At 36.6% G+C, this 25,075-nt stretch overlaps 1 protein-coding gene across 2 annotated transcripts in view; it reads right to left on the bottom strand.

Moving 5' to 3' along the window:
• Positions 1–851: 851 nt before the first annotated feature.
• The window catches only part of IFT88 (intraflagellar transport 88), a 43,042-nt gene continuing 18,818 nt past the window's right edge, over positions 852–25,075 (bottom strand). For both annotated transcript variants that reach the window (XM_068181334.1, XM_068181335.1), the window contains exons 17-25: positions 24,962–25,070; positions 23,388–23,538; positions 22,141–22,256; positions 19,274–19,326; positions 18,695–18,760; positions 16,880–16,986; positions 11,162–11,216; positions 2,532–2,627; positions 852–1,852 (exon numbers count right to left, since the gene is read on the bottom strand). In XM_068181334.1, coding sequence (XP_068037435.1) covers positions 1,731–1,852; positions 2,532–2,627; positions 11,162–11,216; positions 16,880–16,986; positions 18,695–18,760; positions 19,274–19,326; positions 22,141–22,256; positions 23,388–23,538; positions 24,962–25,070 — 875 coding nt within the window. In that variant the 3' untranslated portion in view covers positions 852–1,730. The remainder of the gene's footprint in view (positions 1,853–2,531; positions 2,628–11,161; positions 11,217–16,879; positions 16,987–18,694; positions 18,761–19,273; positions 19,327–22,140; positions 22,257–23,387; positions 23,539–24,961; positions 25,071–25,075) is intronic.

Here is a 25,075-nt window from a genome sequence, read left to right on the forward strand (position 1 = left end):
TGCAGAGGGGAGTGATAGGCTTCAGTGGGTGCCAGGCATCCAGCCAGGGTCAACCCAGTGGAGTCTACTCAAATGTCTTTGTGTTAGAAGACCATGGCAGTACCTCACCTGCCTTCTCTTCTGCACTGTTCCACAGGTTTATCTACCCTCCCCGCCATGGTCCCATTTATTTTCTCTTACTGTGATTAACTCAGATACCTCATGCCACTGCAGTCTGTAGCTCAAAATGCTCCCTCCTGCATGGCACATTGGATCCTGGTGGTCTAGGTCTTCCAAGACTAAGCCTGACAGAAATAACTACGATGACATCCAGGAACCTGTCATTCTACAACCAGAGCAGTAGATACAGCAGAACTGAGGAACAGGCAAGAGAGACTTTCAGAAATAAGGCAGCTGCCATCCACTTCCTTCTCACGCTCTTTTCACCCCTTTAGAAGGATCAGGCCCCAGAGCTTACCTTGTCTTTCTTCTTTGGTGAGCCCCTTGGGGTGTTCCATAAACAGCACTGAACATGCTCTGCTCGTACCATCAGGCGGAAGTGGTGCAATCCCAGATGACATACTGCTCCAGTCCAATGGGAAACATGCTACACACAAAGCAGCTCGTATCTCACAGGACACTTCTGACCACCTGCAGACATCCTGTGAAACTGGGCAGTGTTTTTAAAACATAAAAAAGCATTTCATGAAGATAGGAAGAGACTTCTCCACTGTCACTGGGATACAGTCTGAGCACCAACACTGAGAAGGAACACTGAAAATTTCAGAGGATTGAATTCTTGCATCTCCAAGTGCAATAACCAAAGTCTAACTATTAAACCAAACTCATGCCAGGGTTCCAAAAACAAGCCATAGTTTTGCAAGTATTTATTAGGAAATTCTGAACACCTGACTAATATTTTTCATCTCCCCAAAGTGATTCCTACTACAGGAATTTAACATGTCTCAGTAACTTCAGATCAAACTTGTTCAGTTCATAAGCAAAATGGTGATTTCTGTAACTAACTTCTTTGCCCATACTCAGCTTAGGCTGTAAAAAACTACCACTGTGTGGTCAGTGCCAATCTCCAACATAAGACTCAAAAGCTGCAATCTAATTAGCAGTTCTGAGCAAACTAGGCTGAAATCCTGACAACTCTGACCACTCAAAATAAAAAACCAAAAACAAGGACATTTTACTGAGAGACTGCAATATTGTCCTAGTTCATCTAAGTGTAGGCTAAAATTAAGATGCTTTCTTTGGTATCGGTGCAAAATGATTTGCTGAATTGGGACCTTAAGGAAGACCAAAGGTCATACCCAGCATTTTCAGGTCAGTTCACAGGACTTAAATAAATTCTGGCTTTGGATGAAGGATACAGGATTTTCAACCTTACAAGCATTGCTTTGAGGTAATTTGCATTTAAAGATTAAATTTTAGAGGCTTCTCTGTTTCATATTATCATCATATTTATCTCTGAAAGCAAAAGTTTTACACCTTTGATACAGCTTGCAATGTGTGTGAGTACTTGTGTAGATCTTATGCATGAGTAAAATAACCTCACTATTATTTTTTTGATCAATCACAGAAGACACTGCAATTACAAAACCATGTTTTTAACATAAGGTACCACATGTTCAAAGTATTTCACAAATAGTTTATAAAAAATCCACTACAAAACCATTATGAATGAAAAGTTTTTCAGCTATAACTTTTACAAGGATTAAAAAAAATGATGAGTGGCCCATATGCTATTCTGGAAGCAGATCCTCTCCTAGTTCTTCGTCAGCAAAATCATCTTCCTCTGTTCTTTTTCTTGCTGCTGTTTTCGGTCTTTCTGGTTGTGGGCCAAGTGGATCTGCGTAGGAGGCATCTAGGGTTTAAATAAATACATGTGAAACAGCTACAAACTATTTTAGCTTTGACTTTAGCTGGTTTTAAACATACGAAGTCAAATACAAGATTAGGATTTAGCACTACACATCTGTGTCTTTGAAATGCAGACCTGAAAGAGCATACGAATGCTGAAGGAGAACAAAACACTGCATTCAGGAACTGAGGCAGGGCATAAGAGCAAAGTTCCAGAGTTCTACTGATGGAAGCCTCTTGGTGTTTTTTCTAATAAATTTCTCTTATTATACTACAGTGAGAAAAAGACTTTGGAAATGTGCAAGGAACAGCAAGACTGACGATTTGTTTGAGGAATGCCTTTTTAGGAAGTACCACATTCACATGAATTTGGGTTTTAAAACCCCTTTGAATATTCAGTCTAATTGAAGAACATATGACTGCAGAATGGCAAGAACTGACTTAAAGGACACAGCAGACAGATACTGGAAGTAATATTAACATGGGCCACATTTCTTAATATTTATAATTACTTTATAGTGAGCTCTGAACAATGAGGCCAAAGCCTAATTTTCATGGAAAAATGTTTCCCCAATTATCTAATATTACATACTCTTCCAACAACATTTATTTTTTTCCTTTCTCCTTACTTCTCCTCTCCCTGAGTACCATGAAATTAAAAAAGGTATAAGATGTCCACTTGCCTATTTCTTTACTGCTGCTACTTTCATAGGGTTCACTTGTTCCAGGTAGAGCTTTTAGTTTGGCACTCAGTCTTTCCCCTTTGGTACCACCACTATCTGGGGAACAGAAAAAAAAAGAAAAGACAGCATGCTGTTATGTTCTGTGAAACCACGATACAAGAATAACATCAATTCAGCTACTACTATCTGTCAAACTGGACTTGGATGAAACCATCTTTTCATGACAGACACAGTACTCATTTGTAATAGTGGTCTTTAAAACACAGTGGACACTGTGTCCACACACGTGTGTGTTAACATTTTTTTTTTAAATATATACAGCCTTATGACTTTGGAGTAAACACATTAAAATATTTCTGCTTCGAATGCTGACATTTCAGTTGCTTATAAATTACTGTCACATTTTGGAGTTAAAATAAGCGTGATAAATATAAACACTGTCACAATGTACACTGGACATTTCCTATGTTTGTGTGCTTACTAATACATTAGTGTGATCCACCTGCTCAGTACTGTCAAGGTTAAATGCAACACTTAAGTTTGCTTTTAATTAGAAGAGTGTATTTGCCATGTGCTGTCTGCGTGGCAGGCAGGCTCAGTTCATGTGTACAGACCATGCTGGCCCTGCAGCTCGCTGTAAACACTGTGCTGGCAGCTCGGTTTGCAGCAGGGCCCCAAGGAATGTGTCGGCTCCAAGGGCTGCCTCCTGCCCGGACAACATCAGATTAACATTCTCCTGCCACAGCAGTATTCCAGACACTTTAAATATTCTGTTCACCTCTGAATCTCTTTTTCACATTCATGACAAGCTTTCAATCTCATCTGCTACAACAGATTTTAATGCAATATTTTTTCTCCTGCAATAAAACATTTTGAGTTTGACTTGGTATATTTACAAGGCAGGATGTGCAGCCAAATAGAGACATGTTCATTTACAACACCAAACAATGTGGGTATTAAAAGTCTTCCATCTGTAAGGAGGAAAAATGTGTTTCATTCAGCAAACATTAATTACAAAGTCTGGACTTGGCAACAGATTTCCATTGTCTTATTTACTACAAATGTTATTTTAATAGATATTGTTATAAGAAAAAAAAAAAAAACCACCCACCCCAACATCTACAACGATGACAAACATTTATCTTTCTATAAATACTACCATAGACTTCTTTTGCTCAGCCCTAAATTGGAAGACGTCTCTGCTCCAAGAAAGATCTAATACATACAGTCACATGTCAAACAGTTGATAAGTTCACAAGACACAGATTACAGTTGAAATTTCAAAGCAAGGAATACGTATTTTAATGCATATCCACTTCCTTGGACCAATTTTCACTGACAGGTTTCATGAAAGAAGTAATAGTTAAAGAATTTGAAGAAACAGTGAGAAAACAACAGGTTTGCCTGGAGAGAAACTCAGCCAAAGGGCTGTGAAATTACAAAAGGGCCTCCCTTTGATTTCAGTGGGCTCTGGACAGGCCTGTGCAACAAGGAGGCAAGAGCTGACCTTCAGAGATGGTGTGGACGAATATGTTTTGAGGAAAATACAAATAATCAATGAGAAAAAGAGTAGGATAGAAGTAGGCACATCTTGCATAAGGGAAAACAAGTAATTTTTAAGATGATAAATAAAGTGTAAGGAGCAGTAAAGAGATGCAAAGACAGGAACAATACAGCAGACTACACTAGGGGAAGACCGAACTAGTTGAAGAAACTCCATAGGTTTAATTGGTTGGTCCCAGAAAGGAAGAACTGCAAGTAATGAAAATAAAAGAGGAGGAAAATGGCATAACAAATGTTTTCAGCTGTGAAGGTGGAAAACACATGGGTGCTAGTGATACTACCAGAGGAAGGTGAAAGACTTCATATTAAGTGAAAGAAGGAAGAAAAAGATGATAGACAAACCAAACTGGGTGGGATTAATTGAATACCCACTAGTTACCTGCACATCTTACTGCCCTAAAAAAATACAATTGAAAACAGAGGTTTCTTTAGATGTTCTAGGATCCTTAAGTTTTACTGGGTACATTTAAAAGTAACCTAAAGAAAACCTTTTCTCAGGTAGATCAGCAAAGTAACACTGCTCACCTTACTTCTGTATAAGCATTATATCCAGCAAGAGTGAAGGGAAGGTTAACAATCCTGCTGGCTAGTTCTTCACATTTAGTCTAAATTAGGCTGATATGCAAAACCATATCAAGTCTCTGTGGACTGCAGTATGCTCTGAGCATACCTGAAGATGAGGAAGAGGAGCACCTTTCATTTTAAAGAGCACCCAGAAGAAAGTAAGAGGTGTTTGACACCATCTGCATTACATGGAGATGTCAGACAGCATCTCAGGAAGTGAGACGTCTGGCTCAATGCTTTCTTTCACCTGAGGGAGTTCACACCCACAGCTCCAGCTTTCACAAGGAATGTCCTAGCTGTTGAGCCATTTGGTGTAAGCTTTTCTTGACACTCTTGCCATGGGGTACAGGATTTGGCTGCCAATATGGCAGCTATTAAAAATTCTGTTGACCATATAACATGATCTAGCAGAAGTCTAAATATCATCTCAAAATTACTTTTTGTAGTTCTGTTTGGGGAATCATCTACATGTTTTTATTTAGTACACATTCACACATAATTTGGCAGTATTAAGGAATATAAGCTTGCAATGTAGACTTCAGGATTTTGGTATCCTACAGTGAAGAAAACTTCAGGGAAGGAGTTGTTTTTGAAGCATTCTTTCACAGACACGCATACTTTTGGGAGGCGAGTTTTACAATTTCTACTCATCATTCCCTGCTGCTCTCACCCCATCTAGGAAAAAGATTTTATATACATTTATATACATTTTGAATTACGGTAATGAAATTAACTTTCACTAAAGGAATACAAAGAAGAAAACAAAGATAAGAGTGTGACTCTGCATGAAAAGCTTTATTTGTAGCTTTTCTCTACTAAGAGCACAGCTTTGAGTGTTAACATCTGTCTGATTGTACCTACAATCAGAGAACTACAGGTAGATATTTCTGAAACTGCAAATTAATTGTCTCCCTATTACTGTATTAACTATACAAACTCCTGCTCCTAATTCAAAGTAGCTTTTGAATAATGGAAGACCACTGCTTAACTAAATCACTCTCTGTACCTAAGGAAAGCTTCACTGCAATGAATACCCAATCCTTATTTATTAACTTATTGGGCTTTTATTAAGTAAGTTATTACTGTAGTTTATGTGGAGGCCATCCCCACTATACTCATTTTGGAGTGACAATGTGGACATCTACACATGAACTGACTGCAGGAACACAGCTCCAGATTTCAGCTGAAAAAGCAACAGGAACCAATTAAGCAGAGCTGGTCAATTTATTTTTAAAATTTGATTTATAAATACATTTACTCTGTGAAATCATTATACTTGAGATTTGGATTACCATGCTGACATTACCTTCCCCTCACAGTCTGTGTTAAATAGCCTTAGCTGAGGACTATGCGTACAAAGACATAAATAATACACTCTTCATGCTGGTATCTTTTACAGTGCATTCCTTCCTCTTGTCTGTTTAAAAGTCATGGCCATATTACTATATTTAGGATGTTTAAATTATTCTAATAGAATTGTTTCATTCATTTAGATTTGTTCAGTGTTTTACAAAAACTGATTTGAACAAATTCCTTCACATAGAATTTGGATGGGAATAAAAAAGAATCAAAATATAAAACCCAATTTTAAAAAATGATGAATTTTATATGGCAGAACAATGAATAATGCAACACACTGCAAAAGTAATCCTATTTTGTAATAGTCCTATTTTAAGTAGTGATACCTAGCAAAAAAGATTCTCAATCTTTTTATGTTTCTGTATTTCCTGTATCACATGATACCTGTGTATACTTCAAACCAAAAAATCCATTGTATTTCTATTTATTTTTTAGAGGAATCTAACTAGTTGTAATTACAGTAATGACACTATTGCATTGGAAATTCCTCCAGTACCACAAAGGACGTAAATTAGAATTTTTAGTACTATTTTACTCATCAAGAAAAGATATCAAAGGGTAAGACTGGTAATCTACCTCCTCTGTCAAATGTTTATGTAACAAAGAGCACAGTGGGCTAACCCTCCACTAAATTCAGAATGTGTTTTAAGTGCAGCTCTGTGTATCTTTCCTATTTGAGATGAAGACACAATCTTTGGAGAAGAATGGGCATTGGTTTGACCAAAGGGAAGAGTTAAGTTCAGTGCAGAAGGCAGAATAATATATTAAAACTGTGAAACAGCATGGGAAGTAGATGCAATTTATAACTTTGCTACTGTTCATTTTGATTTGAAATTCTGTTGAATGAAAATTAATTGTGGTGTGTCAGTTTAACTAACTCCTTAGGTGAGTTCAGAGGAGAAAACAGATTAAGATATTCTCTTCATTTCAACAGATTATCCCTTCTCCTTTAATTAAGAAATTTTTTTTCTATTTTGCACACACAGTCAAAATGGACTGTGGAACCCTCCCAGAATCACTTGTAATTAATGAGGCATCAATAGGCACACAAAGCCTAGCAAGCATAAATGACTGTCATGTCCTGGCTGCAGGGTAACAAGAAAATCTCTTGTCTTTATCACAGTTAGGATTATCTGGGATGCCTACAGCTCTAACATCTAAAACATACTTCCATAATATATAAGGAGATCTCTCTGGGATGGTAAAGGGTGTTTGAATACGGAAATCCTTGGGAATGGACAAACTGACACAGTTACCAGTGAAATGAAAAAGGGAAAAGACACCTAAATTATTCCCATGTGGTTTATTTTCTAAATTCATCCTGATAGGCCTAGGTAACAAGGAGAATGCAAAGTACTCAGCCTTTCATCTTCTGAATTCAAGACTGCTTCTTTGGGCTCCTGTCCGAGACTGCATGGCTCCTCTCATCCAGCACAAAACTCCCCATTCAGAGAGCTGGGCAAATGCAGAGACCAAGTAAACACGGCCACAGGAATGGACTCCTTAATGTCATACTTTGCATTATCTACACATATAAAGGCATTATGCTATCAAACAGGTAAAATCCCTTATGGCAGTAAAAACCACAGTGCACCAACTGCTAAATTCTGGGTGTAACAATCATGTATCTGTAAAACACAAAAAAGTGGGTATGAAAACAAGAAAAGATTATTGGAGAGAAAATCTTTGAGAACTGCCTAAACTCAGATGTACTGTTAGCTCCCTTCAAGGTTTCATAGCATTGTGGTTTTGGGTTTTTTCCCCCTTTTTAAAATTAAAAATAATAATTGTAATAATTTTATTAATTTTAAATTTTAATAGTTTTGACATGTATCAATGTCATTTGCTTCCAACATAACCCAAGTAAGATTAAAAACCATAAATATGATAATTGTGGGGAGAAGAAAATTTCCCTTTTTATAGTGAGTGACAAATGTGTTCAATTTTGGTAGTGTGAGTTCAATTTTGGATGAGTGGCAAATTTTGTTCAATTTTCAGATTTAATGCTTATCTTTCAAGACAAGAGCAGACTTTAACTGACATTGATACAAATGTCACTTTTCTGGTCTTTCTGTTTCCATTCTGTCTACCATTCATGCACACACCAATCACATTGCTGAAATTGTGCTGAGGCGCATCTCTCACATCTTTCTGTTTTAATTTATATTGGTGAAGAACTGGAATCCCTATGAAGTACAAACCTTGCTGGCTTAGTTCTCTTTCTTCTTAGCTTCCTCTTTAAAAGCAATTTTAGATCGCATTTCCTAAAACAAGGAAACCTGATTTATTAATGCTCTTAATATAAATAACTATATGGGGACAAAATACTTGGGGGAAAAAATCTCATAGGAATGCTCACAAGTATGGGGACAGTAAGCTGGTAAGAGGAAAGAAAGAAAACAGATATCATACCTAAAATATTTGGAATGCATAAGACTTCAGTTAGCTAGTAAGTACTTTAATCTAGCTATTAAGTACTAAACTAAGGAGGATTCCATGCTTCACTGGGTTCAATAATGATGGCAAATCCCTCATACAGTGTAGGAAAACGACCCCTTTTGGTCTTGGCAACATGACTGGAAAAGACTAACCTTAAAATGTATACAATTTTTTTTTCTCCTCTCCTTTTGAAGTCATTAATTTATCAAAACCATACTAATATTATGAAATAAAATAACCCATATTTATATTTCATACATGTCTTCACACAGGCCATGCACAAGAATTTATGAAACTGCAAATTACAGCTCATAACCCAGGTGAACAAAGCCAAGCATTGGACAAAATAAAATGTTTGGGTGTTCAGGTTTCTATTAGTCATCCTCAGTACAATGTGGACAAAATACAATGCAATGCTTAACATCTGATGCTGTGAGTGTCCAGGCTCTTCACTAATAAGGCTCCCCAGAACCAACATTACCAGTTAAAATGTACCCAGTGCCTTTGACTCATTCTAAAAATACATATAAGTAGTACAGCTCACCACAACTTTTAATTAAGAATCCCAGCAGGAAGTTAACTCTCGGCTCAGTATAGGACCTTCTTTGTACCTTTGCTTGTTTGCCAAGTCATTTCCAGAAAGGCTGGATCTCTGGCACTGAAGTTGTATAATGAAGACTTCTCAAACATGATCTTACACAGACTTGTTCCCAAACTATGTTTTTTTCCACTCTTTCATATATTTTTGAATAATGTCTTAAACTCAACAATCTAAGAATTACTGATACAGCAAATTCTAGGTCCACACTTATCCTTCTTAACCTCTCATCCTCTTTCTTATTGTTTTAAAATTAAAAAAAAAGAAAGAAAAAGAAAAAAAAAAAGAAGAAAGAAGACAACTTTCCATAGATGCTTTTGTCTTTAAAAGACATACTGACAAACTGGTAGTTTGTGGGATTTATGTAGTCTTAGCATCCTTCCAGCATGAGCCCTAGGTGTATCTTCTTTTGCTAAATTACTCTCTCCCTCCTGAAACATTCCCCTTTTTCATTAATGAGGGTGGGGATAATTACAAAATAGAGCTGGAAGAAAAGAGACCCTTTTGCCATTTCCCTACACACCTGATGCAAAGTTTTGCACAGCTGTAAACACCCTTGCCTGCTGCCAATGCTGCTCTTCATTTCTACTTGCTGTATGCCAGAGTGGATTCCACTTTGTGACAGAGGACAGGCACCAATCCCGTCTCACAGTGCTGTTTTGTTGGCACCTCCAGCTGGCTGCCTGATCACAGGGTTTATGTAACAAAGGAGAGCCCAGAAACTCTCCATCCTCTTCCACCCCACTCTGTTACTTAAATAAAAATTACTTTGGCCTGAAGCCCAGGACAGGTAAAATTCAATCCTAAGTGAATGGTTGTTTCTTCCACACATCAAGAAATTATTTAAAACCTTCTCTAGTGAAACTACTGAGCTGAAAAAGGAATGAGATCTCTCTCAAGCACCTAATACTCACTTTTAACCCTCAGAAAACCCAGGGAAGCAGTCTTCATAAATATAACAGCATTCTAAGGTCATCTTCAGATTACATTAGTAATTGCCATGACTTTCCTGACCCTAAAGAATTTGATAAGTTGAAGAAATGCTATGTAGGTGGAGAAATAAAATTACCAAATAAGAAAAAAAATCACAATTTATTTCTCTGTAAACAGAAGGGAAGAGAGGCAAGAATTTATAGGGGATATCTTCTAATGAAACCCATTGATATCAAGATAAACCAAATGCAGGATACAAAGAAACCACTCCCTTTCTGGGTCAAAATATGGATTTTATTTTTTATTTTTTCAGGTGGCTGAAGTAGCCTGAAGTCTACTGGTTTCCTTAGAGCAGTGGTGGGGGACTGTTAGGTTTACATTACTAATTTCATGTATTTAATAATTGGAGGGAAAAATTATTAGCCCTGCAATATGCAGGCTACCTAATGCAGAAAAAATGGGGTAGTTTCCTGACTTACATTACAAGAGTTTTATATTAATGGAAATCAGGGCTGCAAATCTATAGAAGCAGGGAGGAGACTGAGTGGCCAGAGAGGAAGCTTTCTTCTAGGGAAGACTCCAGAACTTCATTTCTGCTATACAGAGATAAGGGGAAGGATGAGCTCAAAGATAGTAAAGTGTGTCTTATCCTCATTACAGAGTTGGCTGCACAGAACAAGCTGCTGAACTTATAACAAACACCTATCATAGCAGATTACACAGTGGCCACAAAATTCCCTTTCCTTCATGTTAAATAAAGAAACAATGAATTCCTATTTTCTGTGGCTTATGAGTTCTGTTTTGTTATAATAAATTATTCCTTTTAGTAAATATGCCAAAGTTAAAAATGTTCAACTACCAAGTTAATAGGATAAAAACATTCAAGTCTACAGTACTGAAAACAACCAGAAATTTAGCTTTAGAAATACACTAATATCTGTATATAAAACACAAATGTTGGACCAAATCCACGCTACTGTACCAGCTGCAATTTCATACAGCGATGAGAAAATCAAAAAGTGTGAAACAAAATTCCTGAAGTACTTACATATTACTCAGTACATATTTGTGCGCATTTCAGGATGAAAGGAGGCTTTACAAACACTTTCAGAAAATCTGTTTTCTTCAGGTTCCTGTCAAAACTGATATTTAAGCAGAGGCCTTGACTACTTACCACCACTTCCCTCTTTGCGGCTACGTGCACTGCCCTCTCTGCCAGATTTAATGCGCTGCACAACAGTGGAAAAGGTTTGAAAAGAACAGAAGAAAAAAACCCATTTAGTAAAAAACATTTGAGAAAATTACTGAAAATTAAACTCAGCTTGTTAATAAAACAGTAGAAGAATGTTAAACTAGACTTACTACACTGTAACGACTAAAGCTTGTTTTTCAACACACAAAATTGTTCTTAAAATCAGGGTTAAATCAAATGTTTATATAAGACAAGAGTTCTGTGCTATTCAAACAGAATATTTCAATAAATTATTTTTCTTCAGATAAAACTTATACAAGGAATGTGCATAAAAATAGTTCAGATGTTCCTTTGTAAAGCACAGCTGAAAAAACAGGCAACACAGCTCTCCTTGCAGGAGTTCAAAGTAGCCTCTGCCTATTAACATCTTGTAAATCCCACGAGCATTTTATTATTGTAAAGACTCAAAAGGGAGAAGTGGGGGAATCTATAAAAAAACTATTCACCCTATGGATCTTGGATTTCGAATTTTTGGCACAGAATTGTATTTCACAGCAAAATTTAATTTGCTGTTGAGTGTTAAATGCAAGATAAAGATGAAGGTAAATACTTTAAAAGCTGCGTTTAAAAAGTCAGCTCTCTTGCATAGGGGAAGGTATCATAAACATCTCCCAGCTGTGTTTTTTTGAGTGTTATTTGAAAATTTTAAGTTTACCAAAGCAATACCTTTCTATGACATGGCAGACTTAGATCTTCTGGCAAAACACCAAATTTCTTATGTATACATCTTGTCAATTATAAGATGGGACACCTTAGTGAGGGACTTTTTCATAGATAGGTACAAAAACTTGATCTTTAAAGCACTCAGCTATTAATAAAGTATCTCTGCATCTTACTCCAAAATATGAATTCAGGATCTGATTAAAACACACATCATGTCTTCAGGTCAATTGCTATAAATTCTTCACTCATTTTTCACCAGAAAAATATCATGAAGTCTGGCAAGGTTGGAATGATACCAAAGAAGTGAAAGAACTTTCAAGATTTATGCCAACAGAAAAAGGAAGAACTCTTAAATCAAAACCCACAGGAGTCAGACAGGAAAGCATTGAGCTTAGTGTGAAACTAGGGCTGGTCTTGGAGCAATTCAGTCTGGGACCAGAATTTCTCACACTTTTTTGTTTGCTTTGGGAAATCCTCAAGCCTAAAATATGTTCTCTGAATTTTGGATTAAATATCCTTTTCACAGCCCAGTGAAATAGCATATATCAATCCTTCAGGAAGCCTGTCCAGACTCTCCTGACTATTGAATGACTGACAGCAAGTCTGACAGCAGCTCAGCTTCTGTCTACCCAAGGGAAGCAGTCCCTATGTCATAGTGCCCTCTTGGCATTTACATCCTAGGACCTTCCTCCCAAAATATAACATAAGAACTACAGCTTAAACATATGATTAACTTCTGTAAAATTCCAAGTGAGTAGTTTGTAAGTAATCCCACACTAAAAGCAGACATTCAAAATAGGTTTCCACCCTAAAAATGCCTATTTCTCTCATGACTGCAAAAGACATTTAGGATGGTTAGCCCAGATGTGGATGCCTGAAGGCAAAGGCAGTAAGGCCCCTCCAGCATTTGCACCTCTCATCACTGCTTCTCACCACACCCCATCAGCCCTGTTCTCAGTCATTAAGCTCACTTAACGGAAATAAACAGTAATGTGTGTACACAGCAGTGCCAAGCAGGCTCTGTGAACTTTTACACTATTACCTGTCTTTTTTAGAGTGAAACATGAAAAAGGAAGACTAATACAGTAAAAAAATCCAATCAAACAAACAAAACCAAAAAACCCCAGCTTCCCCTCCCACCACCACCACCCCCGAAATGTTCCAACATATGAAGGTTGCAGTAAAAATTAAATGCTGTGAGAAGCAGGGAGAAAAATTTCTACAGGGAATGAACTCCACAGATGTTCCCAGATTTTTGGCTGGAAGTATTTAACAACTTGTCCATATTTGAGAACTGAGGGAAATAAGTACTCCAGAATATTTATTTTGGTATATACTCCATGTGGATATACTTATTCTGGAAAAACAATGCCAAAATAGAAAATTTTGATAAATTTCTACAGGAAGACAAAGTCTGTGTGCAGACTGTGAAACACAGGCATACTACTCTAGCCTTTTACCTATTTTGCTTTTACTGGGTACAATTAAGAACTCAAGGGTTAGTCTAAAATTGGGAGCAGCAATTGAACTGTATCTGGTACTGCTAACTGAAACCAGTATTCCTATTGGAAACTTAGGTGGTGAAATATTAAAATTTGGTAATTTTAGAACTAGAAAGTATGCTTTATGACTGTATGGTCATTGATGACAGAAGGAACTTAGGAAAAAACCCCTAGTAGTTTCCAAAGCCAGATGGCAGAGAGAAGACTAAAAATCATACCCACGCCTACCCCCAATCAAGAAACAAACAAGAAAAACCTTCCCACACCCAAAATCAGAAGATAGGAACCCAGATGTAACATCAATAGCAAAAGAAGGAACTACAGGGCTATTTTTTGCAAGACAGCACTGATGTAGAGATTTCCACACAAAGATACTCCACTACTAATGCAGGACAGCTGCATTAGTTCTGAAACATCTTTCCTTACAGTTTTTGCTCCTTTACCAACTACAATGATGTTCATTTTTAAGAAAACTGTGTCAGTGGGTTCCTTGGGAGCAGAAGAAGTTGCTCCTTTCCTTTGGGAGGAACTTGGAAAGTTTTCAGAGTGTGGCAGAGAAGAAAGCCAGAAGAAGGAGATGGTAGCATGTCCCACCAAGACAAGGAGCAGCAAGAAGGAGAAGAAAGCAACTCATCAGAAGTTCTGAAGAGAGTGTACTTGGAAACACAGGAGCAGAATTTTGCTCCCAATCAGAGCTTAATCAGGCTGGAAACACTGACCTATCTGCAGGAATGAAGTTGCCAGAACTGACAAGAAACCCGTTTTATTTTTATTATTGGCTGTGGTATAGGGGGCACAAAGGCAAGAGGTGTGTTTGTATGGGGTTTGTTTGGGTTTTTTATACTTACTGCATGTCATTTTATCTGCTTAAATGAAAATTGGTTCAGTTTAAATTACAATACAATCAGGCTTATTCAAAAGGCAGAATTAATTTTCTTTTTCTTTTCTGGGTAACATACTAGAGGAAATATTTAAGCAGATCTACCTTAAAGCTTTGACTAATTAAAAGTGCCATCACAGACACCTTATCTGTTCTAGACAGATCTGTTCTACTCTGTCCTCCTGAGACCCCAGAGTTGTGTGTCCAGTTCTGGGGCATCCAGTGTAAGGACACGGATCTGTTGGAGAGGGACCAGAGGGGGCCATGAAGATGAAAAGAGAGCTGAAGCACTTCTCCAGTGAAGACAGGCTGACAGGGCTGAAGTTGTTCAGCCTGGAGAAGAAAAGATTCTAGGGAAATGTTGTTGTGGCCTTTCAGTACTTAAAAGGGTCTTAAAAGAAAGATGTGGACAGACTTTTTTACTAAGGCCTGTGGTGACAGGACAAGAAGTAATGGCTTTAAACTGAGAAAGAGTAGAGAAGGAGAGAAAAATACGTTGAGGATGGTGGGACACTGGAACAGGCTGCCCAGAGAAGCTGTGGATGACCACCCCTGGAAATGTTCAAAGTCAGATTTGATGGGGCTATGAGCAACCTGATAGTGGAAGGTGTCCCTGCTCACAGCACGGGGTTGAAACTAGGTAATCTTTAAATATTCCTTTCAACCTAAACCATTCTGTGATCCTGCTTTGTAAGGTAGGTGTTGTGACAGGACAGAGCTGACACACTCTTAAACAGGAATACTGAAATGCAAGACGCAGAGGGAGCTTCCCACATCATGGCTGAATTATGATCACTGTTGAAGCTTGAACAGGCTAAACCAAGTTGCAGTAACTTGTGCAACCATGAGTCTGTGTTGGATCCCACTGATACTTCTGTCATTCAGCTATGACTTATTGAATTCCCTTAACACAATGAAGTGAGAATGAAAAAAAAAACCCTTAATTTAAACATATTTTTTCTGTTATTAAAATCTTAAGTTACTTAGATGATTACAAATTTAAATGTTTTATCAGTAGCTTTTTCCTGACCAGAAAGTAAAGAAATGTGTTTGGGAAAGCTCTTGCTTCCCATATGAAATAAACAGAAAGAGATATGACAATTTTTAGGTTTTTTTAAATTGCATTCAAATATCAACTTTCTTAAAGAAAAAAAGGTGTTTTCTTTAAAGCCCTTGACGTTTTCCCATCTATAATTAATGCTTTCAGTTAAAAAAAAAAAGGCCAGAATTACAAGCAAGGAAATAGCCTTTCCTTCCCAAGCAACCTCTCTCTCTAATCAACTATAAAATAATCCAGTTTTAACCAGTTTTGTTGGTGAGCTTTCTCAAGTAAAGCACCGAGGTACTGAAAGTTACTGCAATGAACTATGTATATCATTGACACTGAAGTGATTAGAAACCAAGCAAAGGCTGTTTAACACACTTCAGTGAATCTCTTAATTGTGACTTCTGCAGAATAGGAACATTATATCTGGACATCTATTTTGCCTACTGATACAATTATGGGGAGACATGAAGGAATCTCAATCCCACTACAGCTGTGGACTGCTTTCTTTTGTCCATTTTCCCAAGTGCTTTGAATTTTACAGTTACTGAACAACCCAGTCAGTACACTTCAGCTAGCCCCTCAAAGTGTGGTTGTAGCATGAAGCTGCAATCCTTCAGGTAAGTGTTTCCCCTTGTGAGTTACATTTTTAAAGTGTCCTTGTGTTCACGTGCATACTCAGGCTCCCTGGAACTTAAGCAGAAGTAGCTAAGGATGCATGTGCACATGATCTGGCATCAAAAGGGACCAATAAGTGTTACTAAGAGCAGAGGAATAGTTAAGACTTAATGTATTCTAATGTGAATATGCAGCTTTGAGGCAGTTCTCTGGATAGGCAAAGCAAGCCTGAATACTTTGCAGCTCAACAGCATGGATAATGCTCTTCAAACAAGCAGCTGTTTTTAATTTTAAAATCTTATTTTATCACCAGAATAGCAAGAAAACAATGCACGAGTGCACACACACACAAATGTGAGCTCACTCTTCTGAACAGAACACAAGTTATGATCTCATACCTTTCACAGCCTGTTACTTTTCCATGGAATTCTATTTTTTTTTTGTTTAAAAATTGGCACTCACATGAATAGTTTACTTCTACCTATATGTCAATGCTGCAGTTTTGTATATAACAAAAAAGGAGTTCTTCTGTATGAACAAATTCTTAGGCTTCCCATCTCTCCCTATAGCTGCATTATTACTTGGCTCATAAATACACTGAAGTATTAAATAAAAACTGGCAAGTAAGTAGGAAAGACGACATTCCACAGACATTGAATTATGCGAGTGGCTCTGGCATTCCCTCATGTCCACATAGTCCATCTTTCACTACTATTTAAAAATCACAGAAAATCTGGTGCTCAGAAACTATGCAGACAGATGTAAGACTGATCAGTAATTTAAAACTAAGCCTCCCAAACCCCCAAAATATAAGTAAGCTTCTGTAAACCAGGAAGTTAACAACACATTTTGTCTTGAAGTATCATAAACAGTACTTTAGCTTAATCTACATCTGTAGCAATACTGTATGATATACAGAGAAACAAACTTACCTGCTCTTTGATTTCTTTTAACTTTTCTGCTTTCTTGAGCTTTGTTATATATTCCTGGACTTCTTTCAACCCCATGTCTGTGCAGAGACGAACTAAAAATCGGAGGCCTAATTGGAAAGCAAAGCATTGTTAGAAAAAGACTTACAAGCAGGTCAATCCACAAGTGCACCCTGACAGAACTGGACATACAGAATGGCAAATAGTGCAAATAACTGCAAACAAGGCAACTCCATTCCAGTATCACTATACAAGTTGTGATATTTTACAAGTAATTCAGTATTTTCTCTGTGTCTGTATCCATGAACAGTACAAATACCATGGGTATCTGTGGAAGGCAAAAGGCATACTAACTATTTTGGCTCAGAACTCTTGACATTTGCAAAATATTTTGGAAGCTGGAAAGCATAGAAATGATACTACAATATTACTAAGGAGCTGCTATCAAGAGAATTTTGTTGAAAACAATTTTGCAAATGTCAAGTGAATCAAAATGTTTTTTTCTTCTGTCTGTTGTTGATTTTTAAAGAGTAATATTTATAGAATTAAGAAACCCCAGCAAAGCTGACATGAAAATCAAATGAAACTGTATGACTGAACTAAAAGAATCCCTAAAAAACATTATCCTGAGACATCTACGAAACTCTGAAAACACTGTTGGTATTCCTATGTGTTTGTCAACATTCCTTTCAAAGAACTGAAGCAGAAACAAGCAGGACATGATCCATTCTCTCCAGATTGCTTTCACAAACATGTTCTTTCATTTTGTGCTAAATTAGTTTTCTGCTGGTTTAGGAAGCCCATGATTACAGAGGGATGAGGGGAGAACCATTGTTTCAGCAGTAGAAAACTTAAATCAGTTAAATTGTCTTGCCTAACTTCTCCCTCCATTTGTGAAATTTGTAGAAACTATGCTCAGAAACATATCTGCATTCTAAAAGGTCTACTAAATGCCCCTCTGAAATATGTGTGACCAACACAAACATGATATTTTGCTTATAACTTTGAGGAGTTACAGTACTGAATTTCACTTGTACGAGAGAGCTGTGATTCCTCTTTAAAAAAGCAATATTTTTGTTAAAGCAGAATGATACGATTTTAAAATAAACACCATTAATGTTCTTCCCACATTGCATCTGAAAGCACAGACTTGTTGGTGACAACCTTGTATTTTGGAATTTGTGAGGCACAGTGTGGAATGGAAGAGAATGTTTATACAATCACTGACAACCCTTATTTTCTACAGGGCTTTTTTATTTAGAGTACAGGTGTGACTGATTTTGCAAAGTGTCTTACTCTTCAAATTTGTGTTTCCCGCAGTTTAATTTGAAATCCTCTATGGATTTTCCAGAGACTGGGTGACCAGCTATAGTTAAAAACCCAGCAACAAAATCTCACCCTCAATGTTTTTTTTTGGAAACCCTGACTTTGATAAAATTTAGCAATAAGATTTGCTTGTATCTAGAAATTTACAGCAGGAATTTCAACTAGCAGGAACTAGAAGTACAAATACATATATTTTTCATAAGAAAGATTAAATAAGTAACATAGGTGTAAAATCTAGGACATATGTATGAGAATGCAACTCAGGTAAAGTTTATTTTCATTGCTCTTCTTCAGCATTACCCTCCTATTTCTTAAATCACTCATCAGTGTTGTCACAAAAACCACACAGCATTATTATGAATATTATATTAGCATAAATATTAGTTAATGGCAGTATTTTAATATGAAAAATATGTCACATGATTACTAACACACCTATTCAATGTAACAAAGTTTCCTTTGATAGTTACACTACAGAATGAAACAACTTACATTCAACATTCTCTGGGAATTTTCTGTGAATGACCTTGTATTTCTCCAGAGCTTTCTGGTAGTTGCCTGCAAACAAAACAAACATCTTCTATCCACACATTCAAACATAAAGAGAATTTGATGAGAAATTGGAACACCTTAACATCAATTCATCTTTACAGTCAGAGTAAATGATTTCATAGTGTAGGACCAAATTTGATAACACCAAACTTAACATTCTTTATTAATGGATAGTAAAAATTAAGAGCATCTGAAAACAGTCCAAATTACTCTGTAAATAACAGAATTAATGAGGAGGAGGTTCCTGATTTTTGGGGGTTTTTTTTTGACCTTCCTCTATGACACCATTGTTCCAGTGTCTCACCATGCTCACAATAAAGAATTTCTCCCTTATGCCCAGTGTAAGTCTACTCTTATTCAGTTTAAAACTGCTGCTCCATGACCTGGAACTGCAGACCCCAGTCTGTCTCCATCCTTCCTATGAAACCCTCTCATTATTCTCCCAGCTGAACAACTTCAATGAATTACAAAAAAATGTTACCAACCTGAAAGCAGTAACAAAAAAGTTACAGAACTTACCACTTCTCCTGTAGCAACTGGCAACCATCAGCTGCCACTTCACTTGTGTTGGCCTGCAAAAACACAAAACAAAATCATGTACACTGCCAAATAATGAATGAGCAAAATAATCTGCATAGCCCTGGTAAAGACCTAGTATTTACCTACTAATCAATTTTTCACCTAGCATGTTACCTTCCTAGAATGTATCCTGCTCAGCTCACACACCACTGCATCATGCACCTGTTTCCAGGACTCCATGTCACTCATTTTCAGTCCCATGTTAGAGTTCTTCTCAGGCTCATGATTCTGTGCCCAGACATAATTAGTAGACCTGACATGTGAGCTACTAATCTTTGTCAGAGATACAGAACCATGCAATGGGAGAGGAACAAAATGCTAAATTGTATTCTGAAGAGGTCCCATCACTAGGGTCCCACGCATGCCCAAGGGATTTCTGCCAGGAAACAGTCCCTACTTAGAGCTTTGAATGCTGGCTCCTCCTCTGTGCTATCACCTTGATGTCCTAGCTGCTGCCAGTCTTCTTTTTAGTACATAATGGTGACAGTATGGTCAGAGAAAATATTTGAGATGCTTGAGCATGTACAATAAAACTGTTTGACTCTTTCATCATTTTTACCAAGACAACACGAAACTTAGGAAATGTTCATGTTAACAGTGTAAGCATCCTCTATTAGCCAAAGCGCTTTGCACATGTGGCTTACAATTGAATAGTAGCATATCCAAAAGATACTGTAAGTTAACATTTTCAGAATAATTTTGTACTTATCCTCTTCAGTTTTCCGCTCTAATCAGGCCATTTTAAACTCTAAGCAATGTGTTCACCTGGTAGCTGCCAAGCAAGTTCATGAAATACAAATGTTGCACCTTTTTATTTTCAGCTGAATGTGTTTCCTGCAAACAAAGGCAGCCAAACACACATCATAACAGAATTTATTACTCAGTTCAGTATGAAAATTCCAGAGAGAATGAATTGTCAGCAGCAAGAACTAAGTGCACTAAGTCCTTTTATTAATGATAGATTTCAGCATGCTAGGAAAAATAAAATAGTGGAAAACTGTTTCCCAATTCACTGCCTAACGTTATCTTAGAATGCAATTTAAAATGTAGTTATTGTGACTAAAACACTGAATGCACTAAACAATTAAATTAAAAAATGATGTTGACAGTTAAAATAAGGATATAATGTTAAATTGCAACTTTATTTAAAGTTAGCAGCAATTTATATCAATTCGCATATCTACTCTCTATTTTTGATACCAAATAAACAGCAAAATATTTATCCTCTGTTATCTACTATTAAAATCTCCTCCCACAAGAAAAAAAAATTCTGTATTACAGATAGATTATGAGTAATACTGAATAATTTAATATGCCAATTCTTCATAAGTACTTTATAATCCACATACTTCATACATGGAGTGATTGCAACATGAAGCACAAAATATTTAAATCTTTGCCAAAACAAGATTATGAAATAATTCCTCTTATTCTCAGCTGTTTCTTTCCAAATTTTCTAAGAAGGGCATGAATGCCAGCATATGAAATCTTATAGCTTGACTAAAATGATTTTTTAAGGAGGCCAATATTTGTAGGGAAAAGAATACTGGCAAATTTGTGAACTGTGATTTCTGTCAGCTCTCCTGTGTATTTTTGTCTAATCTACTTCTCTATTTCTTTATAAATACACCACCATTTGAGTGAAGTCTATTTTTCCCTGGTTTTTTTCATTTTAATCCTTAATTAAACCTTAGGTTTTCTCATCTGTAATTAATGTCTACTCTAACCCAAGCATGTCAAAGCCAGAATTAGGATTTTTTTACTGAACTTCTTACAACCTATGCAGAATCAATTTTCGTTGAATTATACTGTACGAATGTTTTGTTCACGTGCTCTTTTGTATATACATGTCATTCAGATTCAAGAACAAAAAGAGTATCAAATTTTAGATCATCACAAGAGAAGCAGTAACAGAGTTTTGCATAATTTTTCATAGTTTTCCTAAAACACAAAATAAAGAAATTCACACTTATTGGGAGTGAATTTTAGTTCATCTATTAACACAAAATTCTTCATGAACCTATAAACATGTATTTGTTTTCTCATAAAAAGACTGTGTGCATGTATTTTTAGAATTCTATTTGAAATCTGGGTTACAAATTTAAATTTGACCAAATTTTATTTATAAACCATTCTCTAGAAAGGTCCCTTTCTGAACTAAAAGTATATGGCCTATATACTTACTTAAGTGCATCATATTCTGCTAAAGAACAATTTCAGCAATTAAGTTGTTGAACTAAACACAGTATAATTCAAATATCTTTATCAGATCAGTTTAGCCTGTTAATTTATTTTCACTGGTTACTGGTAGTACAGCACTGCACATTTTTGCTTACTTATATGCATTATTTGATGGAAGTAGAAGTCATGTGAAAAGAGGAAATGCAGTAAGATCAGCTAAAACATGCATATATCTAAACCAACAAATCCTCACCATGTAATTAAACAACAGAAAGGAAATATTTCACATGAAGCCACAGAGAAACAGATCTTGGTGGCTTTGGAGAACTGTTCTCCACTCCACTCCACATAGTTGTGTTTAATGGCAGATAATGGAGAAAAATAGGTTCTAACACCTAACACGCTCTTGGGCCCAATGGAGGATCTTATTTAACACTGAAAATGCACAGTAAGAGCAAAAATATGCTGTAAATTATTAGAAAGTTGAGAAAATTTAAAAATATCACAAATATTCTTAATCCTGCTGTTTATTTAAAGTATTAAAGTTACCCAGCTGATTTATCTCTAGGTATTCTGATGGATGTCTAACCAGAAATCTGAGTAGGCATAAAATAATAACTACTTACAGGATAAGTGCTGCCCTTTCAAAGTACTCAATGGCTTTTTCACAGAACTGGGTGTCAATGTAATATGCTCCAAGCCATTCAATGACCTCAATGTTGGAAGGGAAATACCGGTACGACTGACAAAATAGGAAAGGTGAAAAACCACACAACTTTAGTGATAAACAAAATCTTTATGTTGCTTCTGGAATATCTTACTCAAGTGTTTAATTCTCCAGATGCCCAAAACATGTAATATAAATGAATGGAAGTAGTGTGCTACACTAAGTGATCCTGGTGGGGGGAAAAAAAAAGCATGTTAGGTTTTCAAATTGCAGAATGCTTTTTAGAAGTTACCTAAGATGAGCCTGTCACATTTTCCATCTAGCCTTATTTGAAATACTATTTTAAATAGCTTGCAACAGCAAAAACATTTACTTAAATCACATCTGTGTACAAATAACTTAACTAAAATGTTTAACAATGCCAACTAATAAGTGTACAATTCCATGTTCACATCAGTCTGCTGGAAAACTCACCCCAAAGCATTCCTTTCTGTACATAACTACATGAATAGCATTTTCAGCCTTTTAGAAATTCCCTGTAAAATATGCAGCAAAATTATCATCAAGCACAACTCAACTGGTAATTGAGACTGCAACACAGCCTTTGGTGATCTTCATTTTGCACAGACACAGAACTCTCAGATTGCACCAGACACTTCCTGTCTTATTCTCGTTTCTGACATAGAAGAACCTCTACAAACTATGGATAGTAGAACAGCTGGATTGAAATGAAAGAAATTGCCTATCTTTAGGCAACTGTGTATACATAATGTATAGCTATACTGTTGAAACATATATAAAAACTTCCAAACATAAACAAAACAAAATCTCTAAGTATCTCCATATTATACAGACACAGTCTCCAATCACCTCAGTCACATTACGCACCTCTAAAATGACTTCTATTATATCCTGATTTTACTTTGTCACAGGCTGTATTTTGAATTAACATTATTACAGATCAGTGTAAACAATGACTACATAAAAGAAAATGGAAAGTCTGAGGCCAATATCCATGTGGAAACATAGCCTTAGGATCTGACTACAAAAATCAGATTTTGTTAACTCTCCCCCAGTATCTCTTTTTTATCTTCTTTTTGGATGACACTTTGTAAGGTTGAAATTAATCAATTATTAATTTGTTATAGGAACCTATGGCAAATCTTTCTTTACTTAGGACAAAGTGCACTGAAAAAGCGAAATTACCTCACAGTAATAATGAAAAGCCTGGGATTTATCACCTTCAGTATCATATAAATTCCCTAGCTTTGAAAGTACATGTGGATCAGTTGGTACTACACTGATCAACTGCAGCAGCCACTCTATGGCTTGACTGGGATCTTCCATGATCTGGTATCTGAGTTTTCCTCAGTCAAGGACTGATGCCAATGGTAGCTTGATTTACTATTTTATCTAATGCAATCCATATGCTGAACACTACACCAGTCACTGTAGTGTGGAGATACAATGACTTTTTTTTTTTCCTCACACTGTTTTCATAATTTCATTTGCACCAGAAAGTATTTTTGTTATGCTAGAAGAAGAAAAGTATTCAGACTTTGACTACTCTTTCACCTTAGAACCACATTGGGCTCAACAGAACTTTAGGCTCAGTTGTCCTCTCTCTCTGACACTAATCTTACTTCGACTCCCTCATTTATAAGAATGAAATGTGAGAGCCAGACCACTTATTTGCAGCCTTTACAACCTGGCTAGTTTCTGTACTAGCAGCATTTTGTTCTAAAGTGATTAGGTAAAACTGCTATTCCCAAGAAGAGCCTTTTGCCAGCAGGGAGGTTTTCTGCTGTATGTCTAAGGAGCACAGCCCAGACTATTCTGGTCCAGAGAACAGCAGTTTTAGCTGTAACTCAGCCTGCAATGTGCTCTTCCCTCTGGAATGGCACAATGCCTCAGAGCTCTACAGCAGTGTCAGCTGGAGCTACTGCCCAACCTGTTTTTTCTGCCCCATCCTACCTGACACTGAAGAAGCTTCTGAGAATTGGTGGAAAGCAGTTTTACATAGCAGTGGAGCAGAGAAGCTCTTCCCTAGAAGGACACTCAGAGCTGTTGGGCCATTTGTGCTGCTGTAAAGGGGTTATACATGGAATAGAGATCAGAGCCCTTTCGTATGTTTGGAGGTTACTTACTTCACTGACTAGAATATATTTTTATTACCTATACTATTCTTAAAAGTGTAGTACATCAGCTGAAATCTGTTCTGCCTTTGGGAGGATTTTATTAGAGTTTGGACATCCTCAGAAGCATTGTTAAAGAAGTTCACAGTTTAGGGTATCACCGGTGATGTGCAAAGCCAATCTCTTCCCTCAGCTTTTCAATCTGCTGAGCTTTTGCAGTGATGGAAAACAATTATTTTCTTACACATACTAACCAATCTGAAAACAGCTTTCAGAATAGAACTTCACATTTATTAGCTATATAATTTTTTCTTATTTTACTTAATTGTGCTTACATCTGCCACATTATTTTCATAGCAAACCAGCAGCATTTTAAATATTCCATGACACAATTTAATATTGAGTGTAAATCTAATCCCTGCAATGTAAGCTGTCTTAATGTTCTTCACTTGCTTCACTGGAAATATTCAATAAGGGTTAAGTTCTGGTCTCATTTTTCTCACAAACATCAGATAATAAATCATTCTTACTATAATGGACACCATAGTAAATTTCTAAATCACCTTGACATGATTGAAACACGTATTTTGGATTAAATGAGTTTACTAAAACCACCATTCCTTATAATAACCCAGAAAAAGATACATGCTTGCTAGCTGGTAAAGGACTTGGGCACTATTTGGAAGGATTGCATGGAGTTTCAGAAAACAATCCAAAGCTTCATCTATCCTGTTTAACTTCTTGTAAGCTAAACCTAAA

Source organism: Anomalospiza imberbis, chromosome 2 (genome assembly GCF_031753505.1).
Source record: "Anomalospiza imberbis isolate Cuckoo-Finch-1a 21T00152 chromosome 2, ASM3175350v1, whole genome shotgun sequence".
Lineage (NCBI taxonomy): Eukaryota > Metazoa > Chordata > Aves > Passeriformes > Viduidae > Anomalospiza > Anomalospiza imberbis.